General features: G+C 41.6%; 1 protein-coding gene across 5 annotated transcripts in view; it reads left to right on the top strand.

Moving 5' to 3' along the window:
* Positions 1-27,907, top strand: part of DENND5B (DENN domain containing 5B) — a 115,626-nt gene that overhangs the window by 77,276 nt on the left and 10,443 nt on the right. For 2 of the 5 annotated variants that reach the window (XM_054074721.1, XM_054074731.1), the window contains 11 exons: positions 478-564; positions 1,764-1,914; positions 12,101-12,194; positions 13,201-13,311; positions 15,165-15,296; positions 16,143-16,295; positions 16,778-16,856; positions 18,086-18,167; positions 23,159-23,287; positions 24,641-24,762; positions 26,668-26,813. In XM_054074721.1, the coding sequence (XP_053930696.1) occupies positions 478-564; positions 1,764-1,914; positions 12,101-12,194; positions 13,201-13,311; positions 15,165-15,296; positions 16,143-16,295; positions 16,778-16,856; positions 18,086-18,167; positions 23,159-23,287; positions 24,641-24,762; positions 26,668-26,813 (1,286 nt within the window). The remainder of the gene's footprint in view (positions 1-477; positions 565-1,763; positions 1,915-12,100; positions 12,195-13,200; positions 13,312-15,164; positions 15,297-16,142; positions 16,296-16,777; positions 16,857-18,085; positions 18,168-23,158; positions 23,288-24,640; positions 24,763-26,667; positions 26,814-27,907) is intronic. The other 3 variants (XM_054074750.1, XM_054074758.1, XM_054074741.1) reach the window with 2 other exon arrangements.

Raw genomic sequence — 27,907 nt, 5'->3', positions numbered from 1 at the left:
GGTGGGACCAGTGCCAGCCACACCAAGAAGCCAAGCCCCAGTGTCTGCTCCACTGGCCTCATCTCCCCATTCCTATAGGAAGGCCTTTTTCTGCTTTACGCCATTTGGTTAGAGAAGCAGCGGATGCCAGGGACCTAATCTTGTGGGGCATATTTAGTACCCACAGCACTAGATGCTCAGTCTTAATGAACAATACCCTGTGTACTGAAGATTTGGGTTTTTTCCATTTTCTGATTATACTTGAGTTTCTTACTGTGCAAGTATTTATTTCATTTCCAAGTAATAAAAGGAAATAATACTCTTAAAGTTGTTGGGACACATATTAATGAACCAGAGCAAAAAACCTTTCCCTCTTTTTTTTTTTTTCTTTTTTTTTGTTTAATTCCTTCAGAGCATTGTACTTGTTATAAATGTGGCAGAAATAGAAATCCTGTCTTTGCTAAACTTTTTCTATTTGAAAACAATTCTAATTTGCAGGTCGGCTGTCTATTCAGCGTCTAGTTTTGGTAGATATTGTGGCTCCGGAACCTCATTTTCTCTCTTGTGAAAAGCAGCAAACTGATAGTAATACCAACTTCCTTTCATGTTTACCTTTCACAATATATGTGACCCTAGCACTGATTCAGCATCTGTTTGTTTCACCTACTATTTTAAGAACCCTTCTAACCCCTCTGGCCCCAAACTACCCAGTCCTTTTCTCCAAAATAAAACCATACAAAGTAATTTTTTTTTTTTTTAGAGGGCAATAAAATAAACTGCTGAATTGATAATGTATGTAAATCTTGTGACAGTTTCTTTCCCATCACAGTTTTATAAAATAGGAAACAAGTTCTGTGTTGTTCTTGACAAATGGAAAATGGATTTAGCTTCTATGTTTTGCATATATATTCACCAGTTGTGTTAAGCTGAAAAAAATGGGCCTGCCTGTTAATGGTGGACTAGAGAGTTGAATATTAAAGTTGCTAATTAAAAGCTGATTTCCCCCATACACCTCCTTTCCCCTCTCCTTCACAGTGCATCTGATGCAGTGTTGAAAGGGTGACAGATTTTATTTTCATCCTGCTCAAGATTTGAGATTAAATCCCCGCATCCTTGAAGCAAACGATTGAACTGCATTAGTCTCAGCAGAGCTGAGATTCCCAGGGAACCCTCTCTGGTCTAGCTGTAGCCTCCCCTCTTTCCAAGCATCTGTTCACCTTCTTGATGCTGCTCAGGCCTTACTACAATTAGCTATGATTTTCGAAGGCCTGTCATCCAGTACTAGCATATCTAATTTCAGGAGGAGGATCTTTATAGGTACCAAATGTTTGCAAAACTTGGATATCGCCCCTGCTGTGCATCTGGCTGAGGAGATGTGTCTAGGGCAAAGTGAGGTGCCCAACCCCATGGAGGATTGCAGTTGGCCTCGGAGGTCCCAATTCTACTTCAGGAGCGTTAAAGCCAAACCTTGAATTGCAGGGAAAGATTGCACTACTCCTGCCAACTCATACCCCATCTTGTAGGCTCATGCGAAGACCTGCGAGCTTAACAGCTAACTTGCTTGCGTCAGTACTAGTTGTGTTGGGTGAAGAAACTAAAAGCAAAATAACAAAATAACAACACAGATGTTTCACCACTTCTGCAAGCAACAGATTTCTGGATCTAAAGTCACTATTTATCTTCTTAGAGGGTTTTTAGGGATGGGAGCATGATCACTTCTGTTGTAGAACATCTCTTCAGGTGGTTTTCTAATGCAATTTTTCACCTATGACTGTAACTTGCAGCCCAGTCCATCGAGCAGCGGCTGATGAAGATCGATCACACAGCCATCCACCCGCACTTACTTGATATGAAGATTGGCCAAGGGAAGTATGAACAAGGATTTTTCCCAAAGTTGCAATCAGATGTCTTAGCAACGGGACCTACCAATAACAAGTAAGCACAAATTTTATTTTCTGGATCTGAAGGCAGCTTTCTTATAGAAAAGATTCCCATTATTGGACAGTAATCCTAATTTTGGATGACTTCTGGCCAGTCTAATGAACACTAGCAACTCTTTCCATTTCTGGTTTGTTCGGGATGTGATTTTTGAAGTTACCACCAGAATTCAGGTTATGTTAGAAAGTGCTAGCTCTGGTTTGGGGAAGATTCTTCAGTACTTATTTCTGTTGCGCGATCTGCGTCTTCCCATGTGTATTTTTAGCTTTATCATTGTAATAATAAATTTAAAACCAGATTCCTAGCTGCTTTGCGCTGAATGGAATAATTTGGAAACCCAACCCAAAATTCAGATCCCGAAAGAAATGTTGGTATTGAAGCCTACACATTATCATGCAGAACAAAATTAATGCCGACTCTGTTCCTGTCTTTTCTTTAATTGTTATTACATGCTCCAAAGATTTTTACTGCTCTCTTTCAGTTTCCACATTGGAATAACCTGGAAGAATAACTTGGTGGGAGTAGAAAGTATGTGGTTCTGTACCTGGATTCCCCTTCTCAATCTGATAGGGTTATGTATTACACTTTTATATGAAGGTTGGAGTACCTATAGCTGTGGAATTAAGCATGTTATTTCATAGTGAATTTGCCTGATGTAGTATGAGGACCTGGAGCAACTAATGCACTTTACCTTTATACAGTTCTAATATAATCTGAGTGTTGTAAGTCACTTTTTAATTTCTTCTTTCAAAATCTAGGAAAGAGGAGGGTTTTCTTCCCCTTCAAAAATGGATGATTTGTGCATCAATGATTACTGCTTCATGAAATTATTAGCTCAGACCTTTCCCTCTAGTTGCTGTAGTAGATCAAAATTGTAGCAGAGATAAATCTGAGAGCTCCAAAAACTGATTGTCCAAATGTTAAAGCTAGCTCTTGTTTTAGACGAGCCCATGCACACAGACTGCTCTGAGCTCCTGTATAAGGTGCCCACTCAATTCTATTTATACACCTTTTGTGCACCACAGCACTACCTAATCCCTTTTTAATAACCTACTAGGCATAGCACTTGCAAGTGATAACGTAAGGTATCCCTAAGCATGAGATGTTTAAAGAATTGCAGTTCTTTAAAAGAATAAATAAAAGGACTGCATATTTCAAAGTTCCTTTGTTTGCAGTGTTCTTGCAAACCAAGACAAAAGTTTATGGGGACTGTTCCCTTGAAGAATAGAGGATTTCTTCATCTTGTGGGATGCTGTGTTTAGCAGTCTGCCTCTTATCCGTATGGTTGGTTTCAGTTTTACAGTGTCAGCAACAGTGTGAGCGTACCCAGCCTCCTCAAAGTTGTTTATATCTTCTGGCTGTATTGCTGAATCTTAGTGAATATATGAATAAGCATCAAAATAAAAATAGTTTTCCTTATGCCTTTTGAGAGGCTTCCGTTACATCGGTCCCTATTCTAAAATATAACTTGAATTCCTTGAGTGATAGTTTTGATTTAGATAGCTGGTTTTAGTCTTCAAATTGCAGTATATTTCAGAATTTGTAAGTACCAAAATCCCATTACTTACCACAAAGCAGTGTCAAAGTGACAAATGTTTGGAATTCCTCCAGCTATATATTGCCAAAAAGGTTTGTAATTGGAAATCTCAAGACCATCTGTTTATATCTTTCTGCTTCCTCGCTTTTTGTGTGAGCAACTGATAGGACTCTCTCTCTCATTTAAGACATGTAATTCTGCTGAATTTACACCCACTTAGAAAAAAGATAGCCTTTTCATGTTCCTTGCAAATACATCATAAACCTTTTGACCACAGTCAGTTGAAGCATAGCCTTCCATTAGTTTGAATTTCCCAGTGTATGCTTCTTGGACGTTTGTTATACTTGCATGGAGGACTGAGCCTTTGCATATGGGAATGAAGGATGGGAACGTTTCAGCTACGTTTCCAGGCATTTCACGTGTTACTGTTATGTGTGTTCGTAAAGTTTAATGCAAAGTATATGATGTAGTTCAGAAATATTTTTGCAGACTTCCGTTCAACATAGCAGATTTTGTACTGAATGTTGTAAGAAAGTGTGTTTGCAGGGGTTGGGGGAATGTCGTTCCCATGTTGCAGTCAGTTGCTGTTCGTCAGTAGCAGACAAACCAATTAAACACTGTCCTCACTGGTCAGCAGTCAGATCTTCATTGCTTCCTTTGCTGGACAGATAAACTAAAAAATATATAACTAGAGCTCATAATGTTATCTAGCTATTCCCTTCTTGGCTCTTACAGGGCTGTTATATGTATAATATATCTAAGTCCGAAATAGAATGCTAAGACCAAGCACTTTTTGTTTGTTTGGTCTGTGATCCTGTGTGTGATCCCAGAAAACCATGTTGCCTTGACAAGCAGAAATTGTGTTTGGAAGGGGAGATTTAGGGCTCTTGTTTGCTCGGCATGGAAAGCAGGACTTCGGGACAGAGGGAGGCTTGACAGTCATGTTGGATAACTTCCACAAAAATGCAGCTGGAGACAAGTGTTGGTCATGTTACCGTGTGTATGTGTTAAAACACTGAAGTCTGTAATAGAAGCAGAGTCTACTGTTTCATCTGTCAGCCCACGGCCAAGCTCAGCAGCACGCTTTGTCCCACTTCTGTCACTCTGCTGCCTCCTCCTATTTCCCTCCAAGGTGTCCTCTAAAAGACTGGATGTGAGGCTAAACCTGTGCTCCTCTAGCCCCAGTTGGCATGACTTTTCTTGCTGCTTTCTCTCATCTGCTTGATCATTTGTGGGTTGGGAGAGCCTCCTTTTACATTTTGCTCTTATTCTGCCCAGACTGCAGGTGCATGCTTGCTGTCATTAGGGCTTGTCTCTACCTCTTCCCTTGTGGTGGTCAGGAAATGCTGACCTTTTCATTTAAGCAAGAACTTCACTGAAAATAACTCCAACTTGCTCTCTATTGAAAAGAAATTAAAAGTTTTAAACCAAAGAAATGTAAAAACCCACCTCAAATGCTTACCTCTATAAAATGAAAAAGGAAACTCCCGGGTATAGAGTTTCCTTAGTCATCTCTTTGAACAAAATTTCCAGAATGTGGAAAGACAGTAACTGCAGAATATGCAGATCTATGCTTAAGCAAAAGATGATGCTATTGTATCCAAATATTTCTAATATTTTCTGTGAAGAAAAGAGCAGTTTATCCTGGCTAACAGCAATTAACAACCCTCTCCCCCAAAACAAAGAAAAAACTTGTCACCCAGTTCTATCCTCTTTCCCATCAGGCAGCAATGTCCCAATTCAGGGACTGCCTCTGCATTCATCACCTTCAATAATTCCCTGCTTTGTGGGAAAACCTTCTAAATCTGCAATGAGCAGCTGCAGCTTCCTTTAGCTTCAGAAATGGCTCGTACACACTGCGCTAACCTTGTTAAATCAGTAGCTTCTGCAAACATCCTCCTAGAAAACTTCCGAGGAGGAAACAGTCTGCAGTCTATTAGGCAGTTTGTCTGTTTATCTGGAAATGAGTGGTCGTTTCCGGAATCCTCCTTTCCTTTTTCAAACCCCAGCTATACATTATGGTTCCTACATGTTCCCCTATTCTTTCCCCGTGTGCATTTTCTGCCAGGCTTTTTAAATTGTAGCTGGGACTCCACTGGCTGGATGCATTTGCAATGATCCAGGAAAGGAATTTGAATGACAAAAAGCCAAACTACATAAACACTTCATGGTTTTTGATTACCTAATTGTTAAATTTGGGTGAGTATGCTTACAGTGCAAAATTAAAACAATTAAACAAGCTGTGTCTTTAATCTAATTGATTACCTTGTAACTTAATTTGTTCTAAGAAGCTTGATAAATGAGATTAAATAGTGCAGAGGAAAACAGTGCACACCAAGAATGGGAAAATATTTGCATTCTGGCAATTTGTAGTGAATGCCTGCAAGAAACGACTGAACTAAATTTTTTTTTCTTAATTTCTTTTGGTTTTCAAAGGGAGATTTTGCTTTGATACACATATATAAAATGGCTTAAATTGTCCTTTTTGGCCTTTCTCTTTGTTTAACCCTAGTTTTTCCACCTTCCTTATCTGTGACCCACTTTCGCCCTTGCTTCCACTCCTTACCAACCTGTTTCCTTTTTCCTTCCCTGGATGCTTCTCTCTTCTGAGCCCTCTCACTTGTATTCTGGCATCCTGAGAGCTTTGTGGTTTTTGTCCGTCCTCTGTGTCCTCCCTGCAGAGATCTTCAAAGGAGAGCACAGTCCAAGTCTTCAAGCACAGATCCTGCTATACTCAGCCTCCTAACCTCAGGCTTTAGCCAAGTGATATGTTGTTCTTACCCATAAAATAGAACTAAAAATTATTTGTTTGCTTTCTCCAGGCATTTGTTCCTTTGCTGGGTTTTGCTGACCTCACTGCTCTGTCAGTATTTATTTGTAAAAGTCGTGCATTAGGAGTGCACAAAATTGGTTCATTTTTGTGCTCCAGTTTATGGCACGACTTGTGTGAGTGCTGTCCTGTGCCCTCTGTTACCAACCCCTCCTTCAACCCGTGAGCTGCCCAGGGTTTATCCAACTGGTGCTCTGGTTCTCCTTGTTTTTAGATAGGTACTGTTTGCTCATTCACTAACATTAACATCATTTAATGTTTTTAAACAAAATATATGTATAATGCAAAGTGCTTGCTGAATCTCTATACGATGATAGAATTCATTCTAGTTTTAATGAAATTATTTTTTTTTTTAATGAGAAATGGTCTCTCTTTTGTACTAAGTGCTTCGTATTACACGTGCTTTTTCTACCTCCTTACTTTTTTTGAGGCTGGCTATCTGAAATGAAGCTTCATTTTATTTTTCCAAATCAAGCCAAGCAATGGCATTTTCAAGTAGTATAAAGTAGCATCTCTGCAGTGCACCTAAATCGGCGAGAAATGAGTCAGCAATGAGCCATCTACACAACACTGATGTTATTTAATTTGTGCAAGCAGTAAAAGCTCACCTTTTAAGTATGAAAAATCTGAAACAAGCGGTTACTATACGTTAAGCAACACAATATAGCCACCCTCTGATAGGTGCAATGAAAATATTAATTACTTGTATTCAAGTACATTAATTTTCAAGAGTAAAGTGTAGCTAAATTATTTTAGTTAATATATAATTTTAAAATAGCTCTACAGGATTAATGTTCAGAGGGGAAAATGTGTGTCAAATCTTTGCATCCATTTTATTTACTCTCCCCTGAGGAGTGTTACTGTCTCAAAGGTGTTTGCAAACTAAATTCGACTTGTGACAGTGGTTTGTCAGGGCTTAAGAGGTGGTGCTGGCAAATTGCTACCACTGTTCCTTTCAGATGATGGTTGTTATGGGTACCACCCTTTTAAATAATTTTTTTTCATATAATCTGACAAGATAGCCTGCCAATGCAAGACCACTCTCTGCAATACATTTTGCTCATTTTTATCCACCCAATCAACAATCTAAAAGCTTTTCTGTTCAACCCAGCGGTGGAGATGGAAAAGGTGCATTAGTCTCTATTAGAGCTTTCGTCCTCCTTGCCAGGGAGTAGTTTGTGCAGAGCAGATTTGTAGTGTGGAAAAACATCCTCTATCAGCCAACCTGTGATAAGGGGGAGCTTACTTTCGACTGTCCTTTTAATTTGTTTGGTTTTACGTGTATTTGACTTGTAATCTCCATGTCAAACTGCTTCTGAACCCAAGCAAATTACATGTATAGTCTGTGTATTTAATGTCTGCAGGTGGCACACATGCTTTTGGGGGATTTCTTGGAGGCATACTACATCTATGAATATAAAAATTCAGTTGAATTACTCCTTTGGAATTATAGAGGTAAAAGGGATATTGTCATGATTTGCAGCCTTAAATAGCAGTCTACATCAGGAGATGATCTGTATGAGGAGGTTTAGGTTTTGTCCTACAGACAGGTACATTTTTCTCCTTCCTTTGTTCTTTGCTATCAGTATAAATAGATTGTGAATTACAACAGTGATTTTCATAGTAATGGATGCCAATATTGGTTAAATCAGTCTGTGAATGAAGTTATCTTGTGTTCTTGTTCTCTAGCAGTAGTGTTTCTTCATTTCTCTATGGAACTTTAAAACAGGGGGTGGAGCAGGGTGGGGAGGTAGGGGCAGAGAGAGAGATGTACATGTGATTGCAGTGCAGCGTGGCCAGTCCCTGGTGTGAGGCTGATGTTTTACTAGACTTCTTTATGACATCAAAGATAGCTTTGATATCTTACCATTTTTATTACAGACATTAAGCATCACAGGTTAAGTGTCATCTTTTCCAGGTGTCACCTTGGCATTTCCTCCAACCTTTGCAACCCCATTAATATGTTTGTTGAGTCTACTATGATATTGAACAATACTGACTTCACTGTCTTCATGCTAGAAGGGTCTTAGTTGAAGGTGTCCTCGTTTTATTTCTCTGTATTGAACAGAAGACAGTCTTTCCTGGTCCCTCCTCTGAAATGTCACTGCTTTTTTTTACAGTCCCTGGAGGTGAAGAGCATTCGTCTTTGGATGTAGGAGCTAGATACAGGCAGACATTTCTCCCTTCTCCACATAAGCAGCTTGTCCCTGGGCTCTCTGCAGCACAGCACCCAGGCTGCGACTGCTTTGTCCTGAGAGACTTGATGCTTGTAGCAATGCCTGCACTGTGAGGAATGAATGAAACATGCCAGTAGTCCATGCTCATGGTTCTACAGGCGAAAAATAAAGGGGAGAGGACGTTTCTTGGGTCAGGGAGTACTCAGGCAGCATCTAGGCTGCGCTCTGTGTGCTCCCAGATGCCAGCTTGGAGCTCACCTCCCAAGACAGGAACCAGCCAGGAGGGCTTTGTCACCTCTGGCATCCACTCCACAAGGACATGGGCACTAGTGGTTTAGCTAAAAAGCCCAAAACTAAGGGCTGACAACAAGCAGGCATTTGCCCGTGTGAATACAGCTTTCCTTGCTGCTTCAGCAGCACCAGGGCTGAGATGTGAATAAGGCAGCAGCTGATGGCAAGGCCAGGACAGGCACCTGCATGAGATTTTGGCAACTCAATAGAAGTGGTGTTTTCAGTGGGGAGGGCTTCCCCTGCTTAGAATCGCTTCAAGTGACCAAAGGGAGAGGAGGGGTAATTTAAATGAGATCTCTGCTGACGAGGTGAGGGTGGGGAAGGTTATTACAATACCAAAGCATTATTTTGGGAAAATTCTATGTGGCCCAGTAACAAAAAGGCTTTAAAAGATTTAGCTGCTTAATCCTGCTTATCTGCTGTTACATCTTCACAAAATCTCTCGGAGAGATTCAGAGCAGCATCTGAATGCACAGACCTCACCCAGCGCCCCAGCAGCTCTTCTTCCGTAGCTTAGAGGCTGGGAAAGAGGGAGCAGGCAGCTACTTGCACGTATAATTGCTCTAGCTGATGAGCAGCAGTCTTTTTTTTCATAAACAGCCAACGATCTTTACGTTTGCATGCTGAAAATGTTCACATAGTTCTGATTAATAATCTGGAGAATGATCTGTGCCTTCTCCCAGATGGAGTTCAGGGCTGGAATTAACTGAAAATGATTTTATGATGGTATATTACTTGTAATTATTCTGTGGCTTTCATTCCAATTTCACCTTTGATGAGGTGTTTCCCCCTCAAAGGACACTAGTAGAAATTCTTCAGTCTTGCATTAACTGCAGAAATGCAGGTGGAAAGGGATCAAAGCTTTGTCCAGATTTCAGAAAGTAGCATATAAACTAAAGCAGAGAAACATGATACAGATAGTAGTTGATCTTAACTTTCCAATTAATTATTGGCATTCTGTTATGTGAAATGTAAGTGTGGTGCTAACTTGCAATGTATGGAAGGTCTCCAGAGCCAGGGAGCTAAAGTTGGGTTTATATCTGCTATCCTGTCTTTTAGGTGGTGTTTTTTCTGCTGCATTTCTACTTGTTGAGATTATTAAAATGTGGGAAATGTGGGGGTTTGCCCCCTCCAGCCATCTAACGAGGCATTTGATGTTGCTTCTGAAAACAAAGGTGATGACTTATTAAACTCACAGGCTTTGTATTTTTGAGGCTTCTGAGGAGGTGCAAAGACACTTATGTCAATAATGTATTCCTCTGAGAAGATATAAGGGTTTGCTGTGCAGACACCTATTGGGCTGTTTTGTTCAGTTACTAGAGACCTAAGCCTACATTGCTTTAAAAATAAATTTCTTGTGATATAGGATGGCAAGGTGCTGAACTATAATTCCGTGCAGGCCCAGATGTTTATTTCTTCCTGTGTATTTGTTTACATTTTTGGGGATGTGGGAAGGGACTTCAATTTGAAGTCCAGTTGGTGGAGATAGTTAGGTATAGGTATGCAAAGTCTTTCCGGAAACAGGAGGGTTTGGTTACCAGGGGTCGCATCTCTGCACTTCTCTTGGGTCACGTTCCCCTCCCTGCGCATCCCTGACAGCTTGCTGGACATTTGAGGACCCAATTCTAGCTCTGTGCAAGGGTTTCCTCCTCCAGGCAAGCATCTGCCTGCATGTCACTGGCTGAAATTCCTTTCCTAAATAGTTCAGATCCCAGATCCCATTTGTATGTGCTGCTGTTTGAAGTACATACCGCAATAGGTGGGATTGGGATTTGGAGATGGCTGTCCTTGCCCATACCACCAAGCATACTTCTGTCTTTGATGCAGGCATCTCTATGTTTCCCTCTGTACAGATCTGTCAAAGGCAGAGAACCCAAATCCACAGGGGCTCTGACTGTTGATCACAGCTCCTATAGAAAAAGCCACCTCACAGCAGTTGTTCTGGCATGGTGCTGAGGCATGGTCACATCAGTTTGGAGAAGAGGGGCCAGGATGGAGACAGGCTTTGGGGGTCCCTTTGGGGAGTGTGGGATGTTGTCTTCTTGTTTGGGTGGGTTTTTCTTTTTCTTTCTCTTTTCTTTTTTTTTTTTCCTTCCAGGTTTAGGTTATCCCTTCAAATTCTGCCACGCAGTTTCCTCCCATGGGCAGAGCCTTGTTCATGTATCCTGCTGTGCCCTGGAGCTGGAGTGCTGCCCTGGGCAGGCTTTGTGTTCTGCTTCACCTTAGTTTTGCTCTTCTGAGTGCAAGAGATAAGTAGAACAAATGACTTCATGAAGTGACTTAAAGGCTTCTTTTTTTTTTTACTGTGTTTGAAAGATATTTTTAATTTTAATAAACACAACCACAGTAATTAAGTAATATAATTCTGAAGATGTAGCTTTCATGCATTAAGATACTTATTTTTAATGCTTGATAGGTTGGTTTATAAAGTGTTATTTTAGCTTTCTTTTATAAATAATATAATAACTTATTTATTCTCTCTACCAGTTAAGCATTTTTATTTTCAAGGATTTGACAGAAGGCTATAGTATTATTAGAAAACCTACAATCAAACTAGTAATACCTCAGGACAGAGTTATCTTGTTTTGTTATGGTGTTGGGCATAAAGGAGTTTAGACACTTGGAAGCTCTAAAATTGCTCAGTTTCAAACCTGGTTACCAACTGGTTGGTTTCAGGCAACAGCTTCAGATGAGCTAGAAATTCAACTGGACATATATGAGCATGTTGCAAAAAATACAAGCTTCCTGTGGTATTTAGAAACCAAATACAAAAAAAGTTCTTGTGGTTGTAGCAACATGATTAATCGATATTGTTTATAACCTTTAAACAAAGGAGCACTCAATATCAAGTAGTTACTTTTGCAATGACAAGGTTCTCTGAAATAATTCTTGGAAGTACCACTTCTTACAAAAGAGGAAAATTATAGAAGTTGTTACTTTAAATGCAGTGTTGTATTTTGTTTGTTCCTGCCAACACTGTTTATACCAAATTTCAGCAAATGCAGCAAATAAGAGTGGTGTTGAGTAACCAAGTACAACAATCTTCCTGGTGGTGACATCAATATGCATTTCAGGTAACACAGGAGCTCTCACTGGAGACCCTGGCAAGCACCAGGCACATTTCCATCCCCACTTTTGCCTGTTGGGTGCGTGCTGGCCTGTCACCCACCAGGTAGTTTCCCACACAGAAGTCAAGTGCCAGATTGCACCCATGTCTATTGCAATGTCCAAGTTTGCACTCCTGCTTCTCTCACTGCAGACCTGTTGGATGTCCTCTGGCTGTTGACCTGGGCTTTTCCTCCCAATATTTTCCACTCACGTGTCCCTTCCTTCTCTCTGACATTCCAGCCGCTGGGCCAGTCGCAGCACGACCACGCAGCGGAGGAAAGACCGCCTGCGGCAGCACTCGGAACACATTGGGCTGGACAACGATTTGAGGGAGGTAAGGACCAGGGAGCACAAGCTTGTGATCCAGGAGATGCAAATTAGACAAATGATGCCTTGTTAGTTTGGACAGTTTTGTTGCTACTGTAAGGTTTGTGTGGGTCTCTGCAACCATTTCGTTTAGACCCTGCTTGTCTCGGATGCCTGTGTATGTTGTGCAATTTCAAAGCACACAAGAGAAATAAAATGCTTTAATTATTTTGAATTAAGATACCCACTTTGTTATCAGGAAAATGGCTTATTTGCTGATATAGACCCCAGTGGTGTAACTGTATGCTAAAAGCTGCCTAGGTGCAGCTGCCGAGCTCTGGTCAGAGGGAAGGTCTCTGCAAAAGTCAAGTCCTTGAATAAATGTCAGTGCTGTTGAGGTGAATGAGGCAGGACTTTTTTCTGTTTTAGAGGAATTGTTCTCTTTCTTACATAGATTCCTGGCATGAGAAAGCCTGTTTGAAAGGTTAAGACTTTTGTGGACTTTTTATACCTAAAACTTGGAAACTCCCATGCATCTTGTAAATGTCAGTCACATACATGCATTTCTTTCCCAACGTTTCAGTTCCTCATCCTTCATTAACTATTTTCTGATGTATTTTTCCATTGTTGTCCATGTGCTTTTTTTGTATGTCACTAGCAAAAATAAAACATTCATGCTGTTTTGTGGTAAATGTTGCTGAACAGTGTTGGCCAGCATTGGCATTTGCACTCCGAAAGAACCCGAGTGGATGAGTGGACTTTTGAACTGCATCTTTGAATGATGTTTCATGGAAACACAGCAAAACAGCACTTGTACGTTTGTTGCTATTTTTGCTAATGTGGCTTTACAAGTATTATTTTAAATGTTACCTCGTGTGTATATCTCAGCGAAGTCTTTTCAATACTTTGTCATGTATTTACTTTCTTCTTTTTTTTTGTTTTTTTTTTGGCTGTGGATCATATGCATGCTTCTTTTGCTTTGTCTCCTCTTCCTTTCTGGTTATTCTGCCATTGGGGCATCTGCCTCCTCTTAGCCATCGGAGGAGCTTTTGCTTCGTCAGAACTCAATGGCCTTCTGGGAGTGGGATCAGGGACCACCCCCTCCTGCACGGCCTCCTAAAAAATCCTTCTCTGAATGCTGCCTGGTATGTTTTAGTTTTTCTTGTTGAAAGCTGCTTTTGAGATGTTGTTAGCATGAAGAACTGCTGTCTTCACTGCGTCTCAAACCTCTCCTTTTCTCATAGAGTATAAGCACATCCCTGTAGTGCTTGGAAGTGTGGTTATAATCGGAAAAGTAGCTGGAAATCAGCTCTAGGCCTCTGTGCCAGCACCCTGGCAAACGTGATGGCTTCAAGGCTTAAAGACGAGAATTTTAGTTGGCTTCTTTCCCATGTACTCACCTGGCAATACAGCTTAGGGTGTCAAATTTAAAGCCCTGTGTGGAAGAGGGTGGTGATGCGTGGATGCTGATGAACAGGCAAGGAGCAATCAATTCGATCTTTAATTGCACCCTTTTTTTTCTCTTGAACTTAGAAGAGTGAATGCATACAATGAATAAAGTAAGGTTATCCATTTTTTTACTCTTCAGACTATAACCGCACTTTGCATTTTATTGATCCCTTTACATTTAAAAAGAAACATTAGAGTTCCTAATTATGTATTCCCTGTATTACTTTTTCACTCTCTTCATTGTTAATTTTTGCACTGAGTTAAGGTGGAAGTCACTCGTGAGATTGCTTGCTGAACAACACACTTTCATCATCTATGATCTTTTTTTTTTTATTCCCACATGTAGTTTTTCAACTACTTTTATGTCCTTACTGTATCAGTGAAACTATGATCACGCTTCTGTTGAACACACCTTTCCATGGCAGAACCCAACGTTCTTGTCTGACCTGGTGGATTGATGTTAAATACTTCATGTCCAAATTTTGTATTGAAAAAACTCCAAATGTGTCAGAAAAACTGTACTCCCCCACTACCAAAATGAAACAGTGAGCAATTTCAATTAACTTCAATGTGTCTGGATTTTGCTCTTACTAAATAAATTATTTTCTCCCTAGACAGAAAGCTCTGAGAATGCAGCAGCTGTAGTGTCCAATCAGTTCTCCAGAAAAACCTAGCCAGCAGCAGCGCTAAGGTCCTGGAGAAGTATGATCTGCTCCTCTTGGGAGAGTAGCTGTCATTGTCACATAGCATCCCCCAAAGAGGCAGCCTTAACTGGATAAAAACATGCTATGGAAATGGAGCATTCCCACACCAAGCTATAAGCGCTATGCTTCAAGACTCTTTTATTTGACAACTTTTTATTATTTTATTGTTTTAACAAAAGAGCACACCAATAATTATCTGTACTTCTCAATTGCCACCCCACAGTAAAAACATGAATGATCCTAAATGTCAAATTTATTTAAAAAGAGCTTCATTTGTAATTGAGAAGTTAATTGAGAATAAAATCTAGTCTGATTTCGCCCTCCCCTGTGAACTGCCCAGATGAAAAATAGTGGATTAAATCTTTCTTCTTCACTAGGTATATTTCTTTTTTTTTGTAATTTCTTTTCAAAGGATTTTTTCCATTTGGGTACGATTCAGAATAGATTAGACAAATGGCTTTTTTTTTCTTATTTTATTTTTTTTAAAGGTAAAACCAAATAACAATGGAAGAAAATTTTAGTTGAAGTTTTGATTTTATTGCTGAATGAAGGTATCACACTTTAATGCATTTGCTGTGGCTAACTTTGTGCTAGTCGTTAACAGCACAGTTCACTAGCTAACGCTGAATGTTTTGGGTCCACACAGGAAAATATTTTGGTTTTTCTGTTGTCAGAAGGGAGCGTTCCACTTCTCCAGTCCAACACCTAAGCATCAGACAAACCATGATGTTGTTCCTAGATTAACATTAGCTCCTTCCTTTTCACCAGCATTTGCTTGCCTAGGATTAGGACACGGAGAATCCCTCTTGACTTGTTATATCTAAAATGATTCTGTTTATTTTTAGAAATACATGCAGGAGGCGAGGAGTTTAGGAAAAAATTTAAGGCAGCCCAAACTCTCAGACCTCTCTCCAGCTGTGATTGCACAGACCAACTGGAAATTTGTGGAAGGGTTACTGAAGGAATGTCGCATGAAGGTAGGTCTTCCCCCTTCCTCCTGCCTGCTCTCCCCTTGCTTACACTGAGCCTAAGTAGTTTCCGTAGATGCTGTCCTGAAAGACCTTCACAGCTGGAATGGCACTGTCTGTTGGTATACCAGGCTACTGCTGGGTGGATATCCCTTTAGTGTTATGTTTTTTGACCGTTAGAAATGTATTATCGTTCTGTTTATGCAAAGTTAGTGAAATGAGGAAAAAGGATAGGAAGGAGACTCAACATGATCAGACATCTTAGGGAGGATTTCCTTTAATTGTTCATATGTGAATGTAGCCTAAACATGAGGGACTCAAGACCCATGGTCAGTAAAAAGGAAGTATTCAGCACGTGCCACACTTGTACATGTTGTTTATGCAGAACAACTGAAGTGTAGCAGCTTCTAATATTAAAGAAGCTTTTATAGCCATGGAAATGTGATTTCTTTGTGTCTTCATGTGAGTTGCAGTTCATGGTGTACTGTATTACCCGAGTTTTAAACTTTGATAGCTGTAACAGGAGAACACCAGGTTATGAGTAAGATCAAACATATATGTAGCTCTGTACTTCGTTTTTGATACCAGTCAGTAATAGATCAGTGGTGTAGAAACAGGACAGTAGATAAGAGTTATAGAAATAGAGCAGTATGGAGTAATCTTTTTTTTTAATTATTCTTTAAAATATACAATCTCTGTACAGAGATTTGCAGCTTCTCTGATCAGAAGAGGCCAGTAGTGAAAGTCTCTAGATTAAGCATATTTAAGTAAACTGAGCTATAAATTCTGCCCCTTGCTGGATAGCATTCTTAGAAACCTTGGGGGATTTTTTGTTTGATTGTTTTTTTTTTAAAGACTAAACGCATGTTGGTAGAGAAGATGGGCCATGAAGCAGTTGAACTGGGACATGGAGAAGCCAACATAACAGGTCTGGAGGAAAATACATTGATTGCCAGTCTTTGTGATCTGCTAGAAAGAATCTGGAGCCACGGTCTGCAGGTCAAGCAGGTCGGTAACTAGAAACTTGGGACTTTGTGTATAAAGTACCCTAACAAACAGTGAATGCCATCTCTGCCTTTTAAGTTGCTGCTCAGTGCTGTCATTCTAACATTAACTGGGAGGTATCTTTGGGATCAGAGTCCCTGGTTTATGTCTTGTGAGGCTTTGCGGGGGGGGGGGTGTGGATTTTTCATTGGGTTTGGGGGTTTTTTTGAGAGGTATCTCTGGAATTGCAATGCTGTTGTGAAATAAGTGTTTGGTTTCCTCTCTTTTAACCTTCAAAAGGAAAATCCAAGGAGATGACAATGAAACAAGTGTGACTGCTAGGTGACTCTTCTTCCTAAGGTCTCATGGCTCAAGCGAAAAGGATTGACTCTCACCACCAAACTTTTGACCCACTGAAATGCTGTTCCATTATTTTGCCATGTTAACTGGCCTCTTTTCTTTTGCCCCATTTGTTTAAAGCTACATACTACATATTCAATTTTCAGGGCAAATCTGCTTTGTGGTCCCATTTACTTCAGTACCAGGAGAGAGAAGAGAAGCAAGAGCATAGTGCAGAGTCCCCAGGTGAGTACTTGGCAGCTGACTCTGTGAAGGGTCTCTCACAGCACATAAATTCAAGGTTGGGAGGAACAGTGTAACCACATGAAAACCATGCATAATTTTTGGTGTATTTGCTTGCCACATTTACATTTTGAGACCTTTCATAATCATTATGAAGGTGCCTTGATCTCTGGACAAAATAGATTGTCGTTGTTGGAGGCACATGAATATACTTATTATTCCTGTCCAGAAAATCACTCAATGTCTGTTTGCTGCCTTCGTTCCTTTTTAATCAGCACTGACTGAGGTGTGAGAGACAGTGCTTCCACAAGGGGTGATTTTTGAAGTAGCTGAATGTGTGGAGCTGTGGCTATGACAGCTGATACTTTTATTTCAGTGAGCATAATCTGACTCTAGGATCCCAATGTAAATAACTCCATGTCCATTAAATATTTATACTGGTGGACCATATAGTTCAGAAGTTATGTAATTAATCTCTATCCATCAATCTAGGTGCTCAGTTTATGCTTTGGTTTGTCCCTTTACAATCACTAAATTACTTCTGTGTTGTGAGAGAGGTTGGTTTTCTGATGATGCTGACTTCTCTCTGCCCCCAGACTACTGTTGGCTATTATAGTAACAGTCTCTGAACTTTACTGGGTCGTCTTCCAAGGATTCTGCAGTCTTCCACATCCTGCAGATGGGGGCATGTATGATCGGTCCTCAAAGACACATCTATGGACAAACTAGTCTCACTCATGAAAAGACTTTTAAATAAGCTTCAGTGAGTAATGCTCTAAGCAATCTGGCTGGCAGGCACAAATTCCTGAGAGCAAAATGTGTCACCACAAAGCAGTTTGATCAGAGTAGTGGAGCACAGAAATGTGTGGCATTCTTAGCATCAAATATGTTACTGTAGATTAATTTTATCATGTCCTCCTCTGTTGTGAGTTTTCCATAAAAACATATTGCTGATAAAACTCATCACCATAGAGATTTGTGTTGATGTAATTCACATACATAAAAGGAAGCTAAACTTCAGAGTACAGTGTTGGATTAAAGAAGGAATAGGTAATGTGTTAAGCAATTTTCATTTTGTCTACCTCTATATTTTCAGGATAGAGTTAATGATAATGCAGAGAAACATTGCAGTTACCAGCCACTTAGGATTGTTTTCAGCTGTATGTAAAATAAATGCATTGCAGACCATTACTGTAAGTTTGTATTCTTTTCATATGTTTTCTTTACTGTAGTTGCTGTTGGAACAGAAAGACGAAAGTCTGATACAGGAATTACTCTGCCTACATTGAGGGTTTCCCTGATACAAGATATGAGGTATACAATTTGTTTCCTAAAACATTAATTGTAGGCTTGATTGTGTAGCATAAGGTAAAGTTCCTCACTGGCTTTAGGTTTACAAAGACTAAGGAGAATTAAACCTTCTTCTTAGCCCACATTTAAATCTGTACGTTTTACCATCTGCTTTTACAAAAATTTTTTGCATGTTTACTTGATTTTTTTTACCTGAAAGACAATGAAAACCTCACAAGTTTTACTGAGGTTTTTGTTTTCCCGGGTGTTGGGGGGGGGTTCTTCTATTCTACAAATAATAACAGATATGTTGAATTCCTTGATACTTCGAGTTTATTCTTTTGTTGTTGTTGTTTTAAACTACCAACCAAGCAAGTACAGTTGATAGACAAAGCAAAAGGACAAAAAAAACCTGCTCACAATGTCTGATATTCTTTCTTTTCAATTTGCATTTTAGGGCAAATATTAATAAATGTACAAATTTAGAATTATAATCAAACATAATATTTAGGTAAGTTTAAAATTAGAATGGGAAGTAAGGGCAGGTGCTATGCAGGAGATCACAGCCTTGGCTTCTGGAGAGTTTTTTAAGCAGTGATAGTTGGAAAACGGAAGTATTAGAGGGTGAGAAGAGGTGAAGGCTGATGTGACAGCATCAGGCAGAAGTTCTTCAGGGCATCTCCTTGACCAAGCCACTGCCAGGTCAGGCCATTGCTCTGACACTTCGCTTGCCATGGCTAAGAATTACTGTGGGTTAAAAGTGCCATGAAAAATGGGGAGGAGTAATGCAATAATGCTCATCTGTAAGGATCTGCTAGCAATTGCTAGCAATTTAATGTGTGACACATGAGTACTGTTACTTCTAATACCATGCCCTTCTTCCATATAAAAATATGGCAAAAAAAAATTACAGTAAAAATAAGATCAATTGTAGTTAGTTCACAAAACCATGATTGCAGTGACTTGATTTTTAGTGTGTGTTCGTACAGATTTTTTTGTTCTGATGTGAGATGACACAGATTAGTCAGACTTTTTTTCAAAGAAAATGACTGTACTTCCCTTTTACAGTGTGCAACCTTTTTGTTTAATGCTATGTAGTTTGAATCTTGTGCTCTGATTTCGAAGAATGCGACATGCCACATAGGGCTGAAACAACATGAGAAAGGGATATATAGATATAAAGTAATTAGGAGTATAATGACAAGAGGTCATTTTGAACATGTGTCTGTCATTTTAGCATCCCTCTCATGGGACGTAGCAGCTATTTACTTAATTCAGTCCTCTGAGGCAGACAGGCACGCAGGGGATCGGTCTGAGGAAAGGATGAAGGAGGATCTGGAGCGGAAACTCGCATGCTGGGAGGGGACTGCTGACAGAGGAGGCGGTGTGCGCTTGCTGCTGCATGCATGGGTTTCATCTTCCACACACTTCCACTTGATTAATGAAAGCCCAGCATGGATCCGAGCACTCTTGCTTGAATCATAGGAGTGTGTCTACTGCTTTTCAGAGAAAAAAAAACCACAGAAGCAGAACTCTACCTTTTGTAATATCTCTGGTGTTTGTGATTGTCCACAAACACGTCTGGTCATAGAAAATGCTGGGCATATGGTGAGTTGAATTTGTCATCTGTAATCTTGTGGCATACTTTCTCCTGCTTGAAAGCAATGCTGCCTAATATTTGTTTGCTCACATAGGTTTATGCTGAAGTTAGAGGGATGGGAATTGTTAAACTGCCAGGGTTGCAGTGCTAACTGAACTAATAGCTAGAGGATTAAGGATCGCCTTAAGCATGGCGTGGTTTTGATGGCTCATGCAAGGTTATGTAAACAACTTAAAAGGCAGGACTGAATTACAGTCGCACTCTGACTGTGCAATGAACCTGTGCTACAGGTAACGTGGTGTGTCCTCTGACTCCCTCACAAAGCCAAGCATCTTAGATCTGGTGAGGAAGATGTTAAAGATATTTATTTTTGGTTCTCTGCTCAGAGATTCTCTGCACAAGTGTGTTCGGGGTATGCATGCCTTTCCCCTGGGCAAGGATCTGCAGCATCTCTCCTACCCCTCTTCCAGCTCTCCAGCCCATTCCTGCTGCAGCCTGCCTCCTGCATGGCCTCACCCATGAGGCACATCATTGCATGTCCAGCCAGACTAGGCAGCCCCAAGGCAACTCCCCAAAACCCTTGGTCCACCTGGGCTCAATTTTCAGGTCCTTCCTCTTTGGGCAAGCCCTTCCTTGCTACCAGTGCTTGCTTTCATGCCTGTGTTGTGCCTCCCTTCCCACAAGGAGCTTGCAGCAGAGGATTTGAGCCTTAGGTGCTGGGCCCACAGTAGTGATGTTTAACCTGCTGCAGTCAAAAGAAGCTGTATTATCAAAGACGGAACAAGCTAGTACACCTCGTTTCTGACTGAGCTGGGATCAGGAGCAGCCACACCATCCTCAGGGGCATGGCAATATTGAGCCACTGTAACCTTTTCTGTCAGCACAGCTATTTGCGGAGGGTATGTCTCACCATACCCAAAGCTTACATTTGACAGGGAAAATAGATTTTTCTTTATCACTAATGGGATTGAAAGCAAGTCTCAAGCTAGGGAGTTGCATTAAAATTGCTATTCAGTGCCCTGACAAGAAGAGTTTGCTATGTGTTGGTGAGCATACAGTGCTTACACTTAGGTCACTGATAAAAATAGAGCTGTTCTGCCTTTCACAACTGAGAACAAACTAAGTCTGAGTTCCTGAATGCTCTGTTCTGTTGCATGCTGCTTTTGTTGACAACAAGACTGATTACCAAACCTTTCTTGATGTTTCTGGCAAGCTGTGTAATTGCAGATCTTTATTTTTCCCAAATGCACAATAATTTCCAATCTGGTCTGAATCAGAAACAGGTAATGAAGAGGTACAGAGCATGTATGGAATAAGGTTAAGTCCATCTGAACTTGAATCATTTCACAATAAACTAACATATTCTACTCAGCGTTTCGTATTGGATGTAATTCAAGCAGAGCACTGAAATGATAGTCTGTGCTTTGATCTTACCATCTCAAAAGACTTGAAATGTCTGAGGACGATGTCTCAACACAATGTAGTTGAGTGTACTGCACCTCCTGCTTCTCAAGGACTCTGGATCACGTGCCCGGCTGTCTGGGCTGGAAGGTCTAACGCTGGCTGCCATTCTCTGAGCCGGGAAGGGCTTTCCAGTGCCAGGAGCAAGTCTCTCAGCAGTGATTCAGCTGGTAGGCATCACTGCTGACAGAGGGAGGCTGCTGAGCTTGTTTATAAAGGGCAAAGACTCATAGGTGAGTGTAATGTGCTCTTCTGGGTTTGCTTTACAGCTCACTGGGAGTTAGTACTTCTCACTTGGTCCACCAGAGAACTATCCACGTGTCACATTAGGAAACAGGAGGAAAGTTCTTTTTAAAAAGTATCTCCTTTTTTTCTTTCTTTTTTTTTTTTAAAACAGTTTTAAATAATCTAAGTTTTGCACATTGATTCCTGTTGATTGTTTCTTCCTGATGACGCTTCAAATATGTGCATACAGCAGAGTCATGTCATACAGACACCTCAGCTTGCATTGCAAAAGTAGACCTGTATTTTGAGAATTCGGGTAGGTTAGCCCGCTGGAGATGGCATCGCTGAGCTATGTCTGGTATCCACCTCATTTGTGCAGAGCAAACATGTATTTCTGGACAGCACTAAGTTGTACTTTGCAAATTTGCCCTTAAGGCTGTAGTTCTGCTATGTTAGAAGCTCTATAAACAACAGAGTATCTTTTCTCAAATAATGCAGGGTCTAAATATAACCCACAGCACGCGCTTGGATATAACAGATGGGGGAAAGCACGAGACAGTGAGACTGTACTAGTCAACGTAAAAAGCATAAGTGACAATATGACTTTGTTGAATTTTCTTTGGAGTAAATATTGCCACATTCGCTAGTGCTCAACAATGCACAGAAGGCTTTCAAGGAAAATGCAGGAACTGGAAAGTAAATGGCAACAGAGAACAGCTCAGACTGGGCTGACGATGGTAGTTGGAGCCTGTCACAGAGGTTTGGGGGGCTGAATTGCCTGAGCACTTAGCATGCAGACTGTGTGAAAATTAAGAAATTGCAGCCTTTTCTTGCCTCTGTTGGAAACTCTTACTCATTTTTCTTCCTGTTTATTTAACCAAGTGGAGGGGTTGGACAAGCAGCTTCAACCTGCCATGGGAGTTCCCTTCCAAGAAGAAGCTCCCTGTGCTCTAAAACTAGAGTTTCTGGCACTCTCCAGACTGAAATATGGGAAGTTTGGGGGGGCGGGGGGGGCTAAGAAAAGAAAAAGCATAGAAGAAAGCTCCTATGGAACAGTTCCACTTTCCCACAGTCCAAACACGTGGAGGGCTGTTCAGATTATCACTTACATAAGGGCTTCATATCCCTGAAAATGTGATTCTGCTTGTGACTGCCTGTCACTTTTCCCCAACAATCCTCTTTTTCTCAGATTTCTCATTGCTCCTGCCATCAAGGGGGTTGTTACGGCCTTGAGCGTGGATTGGAGAAACTCTTCAGATGTGCATTTGTCCTCTGCCCTTACAGTTGTACCTGTTCATGTCAGCAGCTTGAGGGAGCAGCTGTGATGTAACTGGGTCTCACAAAGTGGCCGCTTTTTATAAGTGTTAGCAGTGTCCATGAGGACATCTAGCACAGGCAATGCAGGGATAAACGGATCTACCCCAGCTCACCTTGGCCAAGCAAATACCAGGACACGGAGCAGCTGATACGGGCTGTAGCGCATCAGGATTGCAACCTGCTGTGCCTGGGAAGGGCTGTCCCAAGTCCCCAGGCCAGCCTGGAGCTGCAGGGGGGTCTCAGTTGCATGGTGCAAGGTTCTCCAGAGCCCTGCTGGAGGTCTTTTCCTCTGGAAGTGGTGTCAGCAGACGTTTCCTAGTTCAGCTGCTGTATCGCACTGGATGTTGCCATTTGAAGCATGTAGGATTTTTATGATTCAGCTATCATTATTTTGTTTTCCCATCCTTTTCAGGCATGTTCAGAACATGAGTGAGATAAAGACTGATGTGGGGCGAGCCCGAGCCTGGATAAGGCTTTCTTTGGAGAAGAAGCTTTTGTCTCAGCACCTGAAGCAGCTGCTTTCCAACCAGGCACTTGCCAAGTAAGCTGGCTCTTTTATTTCAAAGGTTTGCTTTCACATCTTCCTCAGTGGTGTGCCAGGGTGCTGTGCAAGCCTGAGGTACAGCCAGGCACCCTGTTTGGGTACTCTTTTTTTTCCAGTTAGAAGTGACTGAGAGGCAGAGGATGGGTAGGAGAGGAGGTTCTGCCCACCCAGCAGTGCAGAAGTCTGCTCATCTACCTGGAAAAACAGATCACAGTTTTCAGGAAGGAGGTGTTAGGTTTTGGTCAGATCAGTGCATTGATCCAAGCCACTTCTCAGCCCTACAATCACAATATCTTGTGCAAATGAAGCAGCAGGAGCAGGAATGTTCTTTTTCTCACAGCAGCCCTGCGTTTTGTTGACTCAGGCCAAACTGAGGCATGCATCCTGACTGCCAATGCCGCTTAGCAGCTTCCCCCAGCTTTGCCTCCTTCTGCAAGCACATGTGCTTAAGGGGCTGTCTGTGTAGATGACTTCATCTTCTCAAAGCAATGCATTTAGGAGAAAAAAACGCTAACCTCACTAAAAGAAAAGTCCTGACTATTGCATGCAGTTCTGGCTTTATGGTGAGTTACACACATGATCTATGCCAGAAGCTACCAAATTCTCAAATCTGCTATTGGGAAGAAGAACGATTGGCTGGAGACTGTCACCTCTTGGGTGAATAGCTAAACAGATGGCGACAGACTTGTCATTTCCTGAAGTTTCATTCGCATCAATCTACCTTAGCACCTTTTCGGGAGTCTGTTGCCCTCAGACTACAGGCAGTGTCACAAGTTCTGCACTTTCTCAGAGCGGGACCAGGTTAAGTTCTGGTGTGCCTCTGCAGTGCCTCGGGCAAGTAGTGATATATGTTCGGTTTGTCCGAACTGAAAGAGTGTCAGGAGGACTCCTGCAGCTGTTTGGTGCCTCTTGTGGTTTGGTGCCTTCTGCTTAGTTTTCTCTGTCACATTTTGGAGCAGAAATATGATGAAGTTGTTTGACAAGGCTGTTTCGTAGTGGGAAGACATGGGGAAGAAACAAGGTTACTGTATGTTGGTTTAGGTCTGCTGTTGTGAGTAGTGTTAGTTTATACCTTTGCTTTGCAGCAAAACCAATACTGATCCTTTAATGAGATGAATTTTGTATCCTTGCTATGGTAGTGCGGAGCTGAGAGAGGTCTGTAAAACACAAGTGTACAGTAGAGGGTTAAATGCCCCGTGTGGGTTCCTAGCAGCTTATGTTAGCTGGGGAATCTCATTTTTTTGTGTTTCTTATGAAGATCAGCTCTTCTTTTGATGTTTTGAGATCCAAACACCCTTTAAGATAGATGATGCTTTTTCAACAAGAAAGTGATGTATTTGTTTCTACCAGGAAACTTTACAAGCGTTATGCTTTCCTGCGCTGTGAAGAAGAACGGGAACAGTTTCTGTATCACCTGCTCTCACTCAATGCTGTGGATTACTTCTGCTTCACAAGCGTCTTTACCACAATCAGTGAGTTGGAGAATCGATTTCTTTTTTTCCCCCCCTCAATAAAAATTGGTTGCTGTTATGGTTTGTAAGAGACAAGGTAGCTGATGTCTCAGTAGCTGAGCCCTTATCTGGAAACCTTGGTTGTTGCTGCCAGGCTTATGGGCGCTGGGTGTTGCTCTGGGAAACCAGCTGGAGAGCCAGGGTTGTGGGGGAGTGCTCTGGCTAAGAGCATCCCATGAAGGAAACTAATCAGCAGAGAAGTGCCACTGCAGTATTTGGTTTTCCTCACTGAGTTGTATAGTCTCTTTCATCTTCCCTCCTAGACAAGTCCTCGACATCCTAATGCTTCTATGTGGCCTTCGCTAAGTGCGCATCCTAACGGCCTGCTCTCTGCAGACTGAGGAGGAGATGGAAGTCCCAGAGGATGAAATAAAAGGCATTTTGTGCTCTGCTGTATATTTAAAATTTTTTTTGTCTCTCCTTAAATGCCAAAAAGATTCCCTTTCCCTTCCTCTCCTGTAAGAAGGAGAGCAGAGATTGAATCAAAATCTGAAAATTAATCTCTCTCTCTCCAGCACTGGGCAATGTGGAGAAGGCAGGATGCTGTGTGATGACTTGATTATTTGGGTTCACTTTGACAGCCCTTAGTCTTCATTTTCCTGCCTGTTAAGAGTGAAGTGAAGCAAATTTTATGTTGCTGTCAAAACAGGCACTCGTTCTACTTTTTCTCCTCCTAAAGCAATAAATCCCCTCAGAACTAGCACAGCACAAAGCAATATATTCATCCTTGATTACCTTGTTTCTGCAGGGCATCCAGCTTTGCAGCTTTCCCCTGCAGGACCAGCGCCTGGAATTTGGGGGATAATTTTTTTTTTGAGTGTAATATCATCGTAGGGCACAGGAAAAGTAAGGAAAAGTAAGTCACAAAGGCAGCTTGTGAAACACAAGGAGAGGGAGTCTTGCAGTGCTGGCATGCAGTATCTGAGTCAAATCCAAATCGGAGTGGGTGGCAGTCCTTGTCTTAAGCATGTATGGGTCATGCAGATTTTAAAAAAAATAATAATAATAACAACAATAGTAAGATTATTATTAGATTGGAAATTAGGAAAAATTCCTTTACCGAAAGAGTAGTGAATCATTGGAACAGGCTGCCCAGGGAAGTGGTGCAGTGTCCTTCTCTGGAGGTGTTCAAAAAACATGTAGATGTGGCACTTCAGGACATGGGTTAGTAGGCATGGTGGTGTTGGACTGATGGTTGGACTTAATCTTAGAGCTCTTTTCCAACCTTAATGATTCTATGAATAATTATTGTTGTTATTTTAAATGGAGAAGATGCCCACTGAGACACATCAGACATGAGGCTTTGGCCATGCCGTCACCAGCATCTCTGACATTCGCTTTCCCCCTAGAACCTTCCGTGTGCCCTTTTCCTTCTCTGAACCTGCCGGCGGTGTGGTGGTGGCTTGCTGCAGACGAGATTTATCCCTTTCCTTGTCTGACTCTGGTGGGAGAAACCATCCTTGTGCTGCCGGGGCTCTGCGGCAAAGGTTGTGCTTGTGGGGCTGCAGCACCACCGTGCGGCTTTTGACAATAAAAAGCTGAACCGAGAGGGGCTGAAGAGTGAATGAGGGAATGAATGAGTGCGGGGAGCATCTCCCCCAAAAGCCGCCGCTTCTGGCTGATGGCTGGCTGGGAAGGGAGGCAGCTGCTGCGACCCTCGGTGACAGGAGGGTCCCTGCTGCTGCCGCAGCAGGCGTTCTGCAGATTCGTTTTACCTCTTAAAGGGAGAACAGGAGTCCTCGTTAGGCTGCTGAGACATGGAACGAGAGCTTATCTTCGAGGGAGAGGCATGGCTGACTCCAGAAAATGTTTCTTGTGACTTTTTTTTCAGTCAAGACTAATTCATATTTCCTTCTCTGTGCTTAGTGATCCCTTACAGGTCAGTGATAATCCCCATCAAAAAACTAAGCAATGCAATAACCACATCAAACCCATGGATTTGTGTATCAGGAGAACTAGGAGATACAGGGGTAATGCAGATTCCTAAAAACCACCTAGAAATGACCTTTGAGGTGAGTATATGCTCTTTACATTTAACTTTTCAATTTGAAACATACTTCCAAATAAACACTGGCTTGGTGAAGGTTTATTATCTTACGATCACAGCATTTCAGACTCTGTCCAGGTTTTCAGGATTGCTATACATTCAAATATGTACAGGAAGACAGTCCTGCCTGTCCCTCCTGTGCCAGATGAAAGCATCTTGTGAGCACAAACCACTTTAAACCACAGGCTTCAATGCTGTCCCTGTCTCAGCCTAGGGCTCCTCTTCTCACCTAGCCAGTCTACTACCACATCTCATTCCCTTCCACTTCTCCTTGCCTAATTTCCCCTCTCAGGGCTCATCTCTGAATCCTCATTTCCTTTCCAAGTCTCTTTTCCCTTCTTTCAATCTGTTTTCCCACTGATCACCACCCAAGTCCCTTCCTAGCTCTGGCCAGTCCCAAATTTCTACTCCTCCAGCTCCTTGTTTGGCATTGCTGCTTTCCTTCCAGCCAGCCAGTCTAACCCCTGAGCCCTTCAACTTACCAGCTTCAGCTGCTACTCCCAGGAAACTGTAGAGCTGCCATCCCCATCATGCTCTCTTCACTCTTGCCTCTTGGCATTTGACTACCTTGCATTCCCTTCTGTTTTCCCACCCATTAATTATAGGTTGGCTTGGTGCCACCCCAAAGCAGCTGGTAGTGGGAAGTGCAGGGAAAGCCCCATCAGGCATCTATAACTTCAGGTTGTACCATATCCAGTAGTGACTGATTTTGTAGGAAAAGCTGGTGCTAAAAATGAGGTTGTGTCCATTGAGCAGATGCAGATTGATCTTCAACCACAGTAGTAAAAAAAACTCCTCTCTTGCAAAATATAGGTAGATTTTGACAGAGATAGAGAGGATATTTGCATGACACAATGGCTGCCTCTCATTCAGATATTAGTATTTGGTAGACAAGATCTGCAGGCTTCTAACAAGCAAAATAGGATATTTAGACATTTATAAGGACTATACAAACACTGTTCTGGAATACTCCTTTGGCCGAAACTTTCCTAGAATATCAACTTGGGGAGCCACCCACTATAGAAAACGTCAACCCAAGCTGCTTGTTTGGCAGTATTA

Source organism: Cuculus canorus, chromosome 1, assembly GCF_017976375.1.
Source record: "Cuculus canorus isolate bCucCan1 chromosome 1, bCucCan1.pri, whole genome shotgun sequence".
Taxonomy (NCBI): domain Eukaryota; kingdom Metazoa; phylum Chordata; class Aves; order Cuculiformes; family Cuculidae; genus Cuculus; species Cuculus canorus.
The sequence above is the reverse complement of the archived record's forward strand: the minus strand, read 5'-3'. Positions and strand labels throughout refer to the sequence as shown.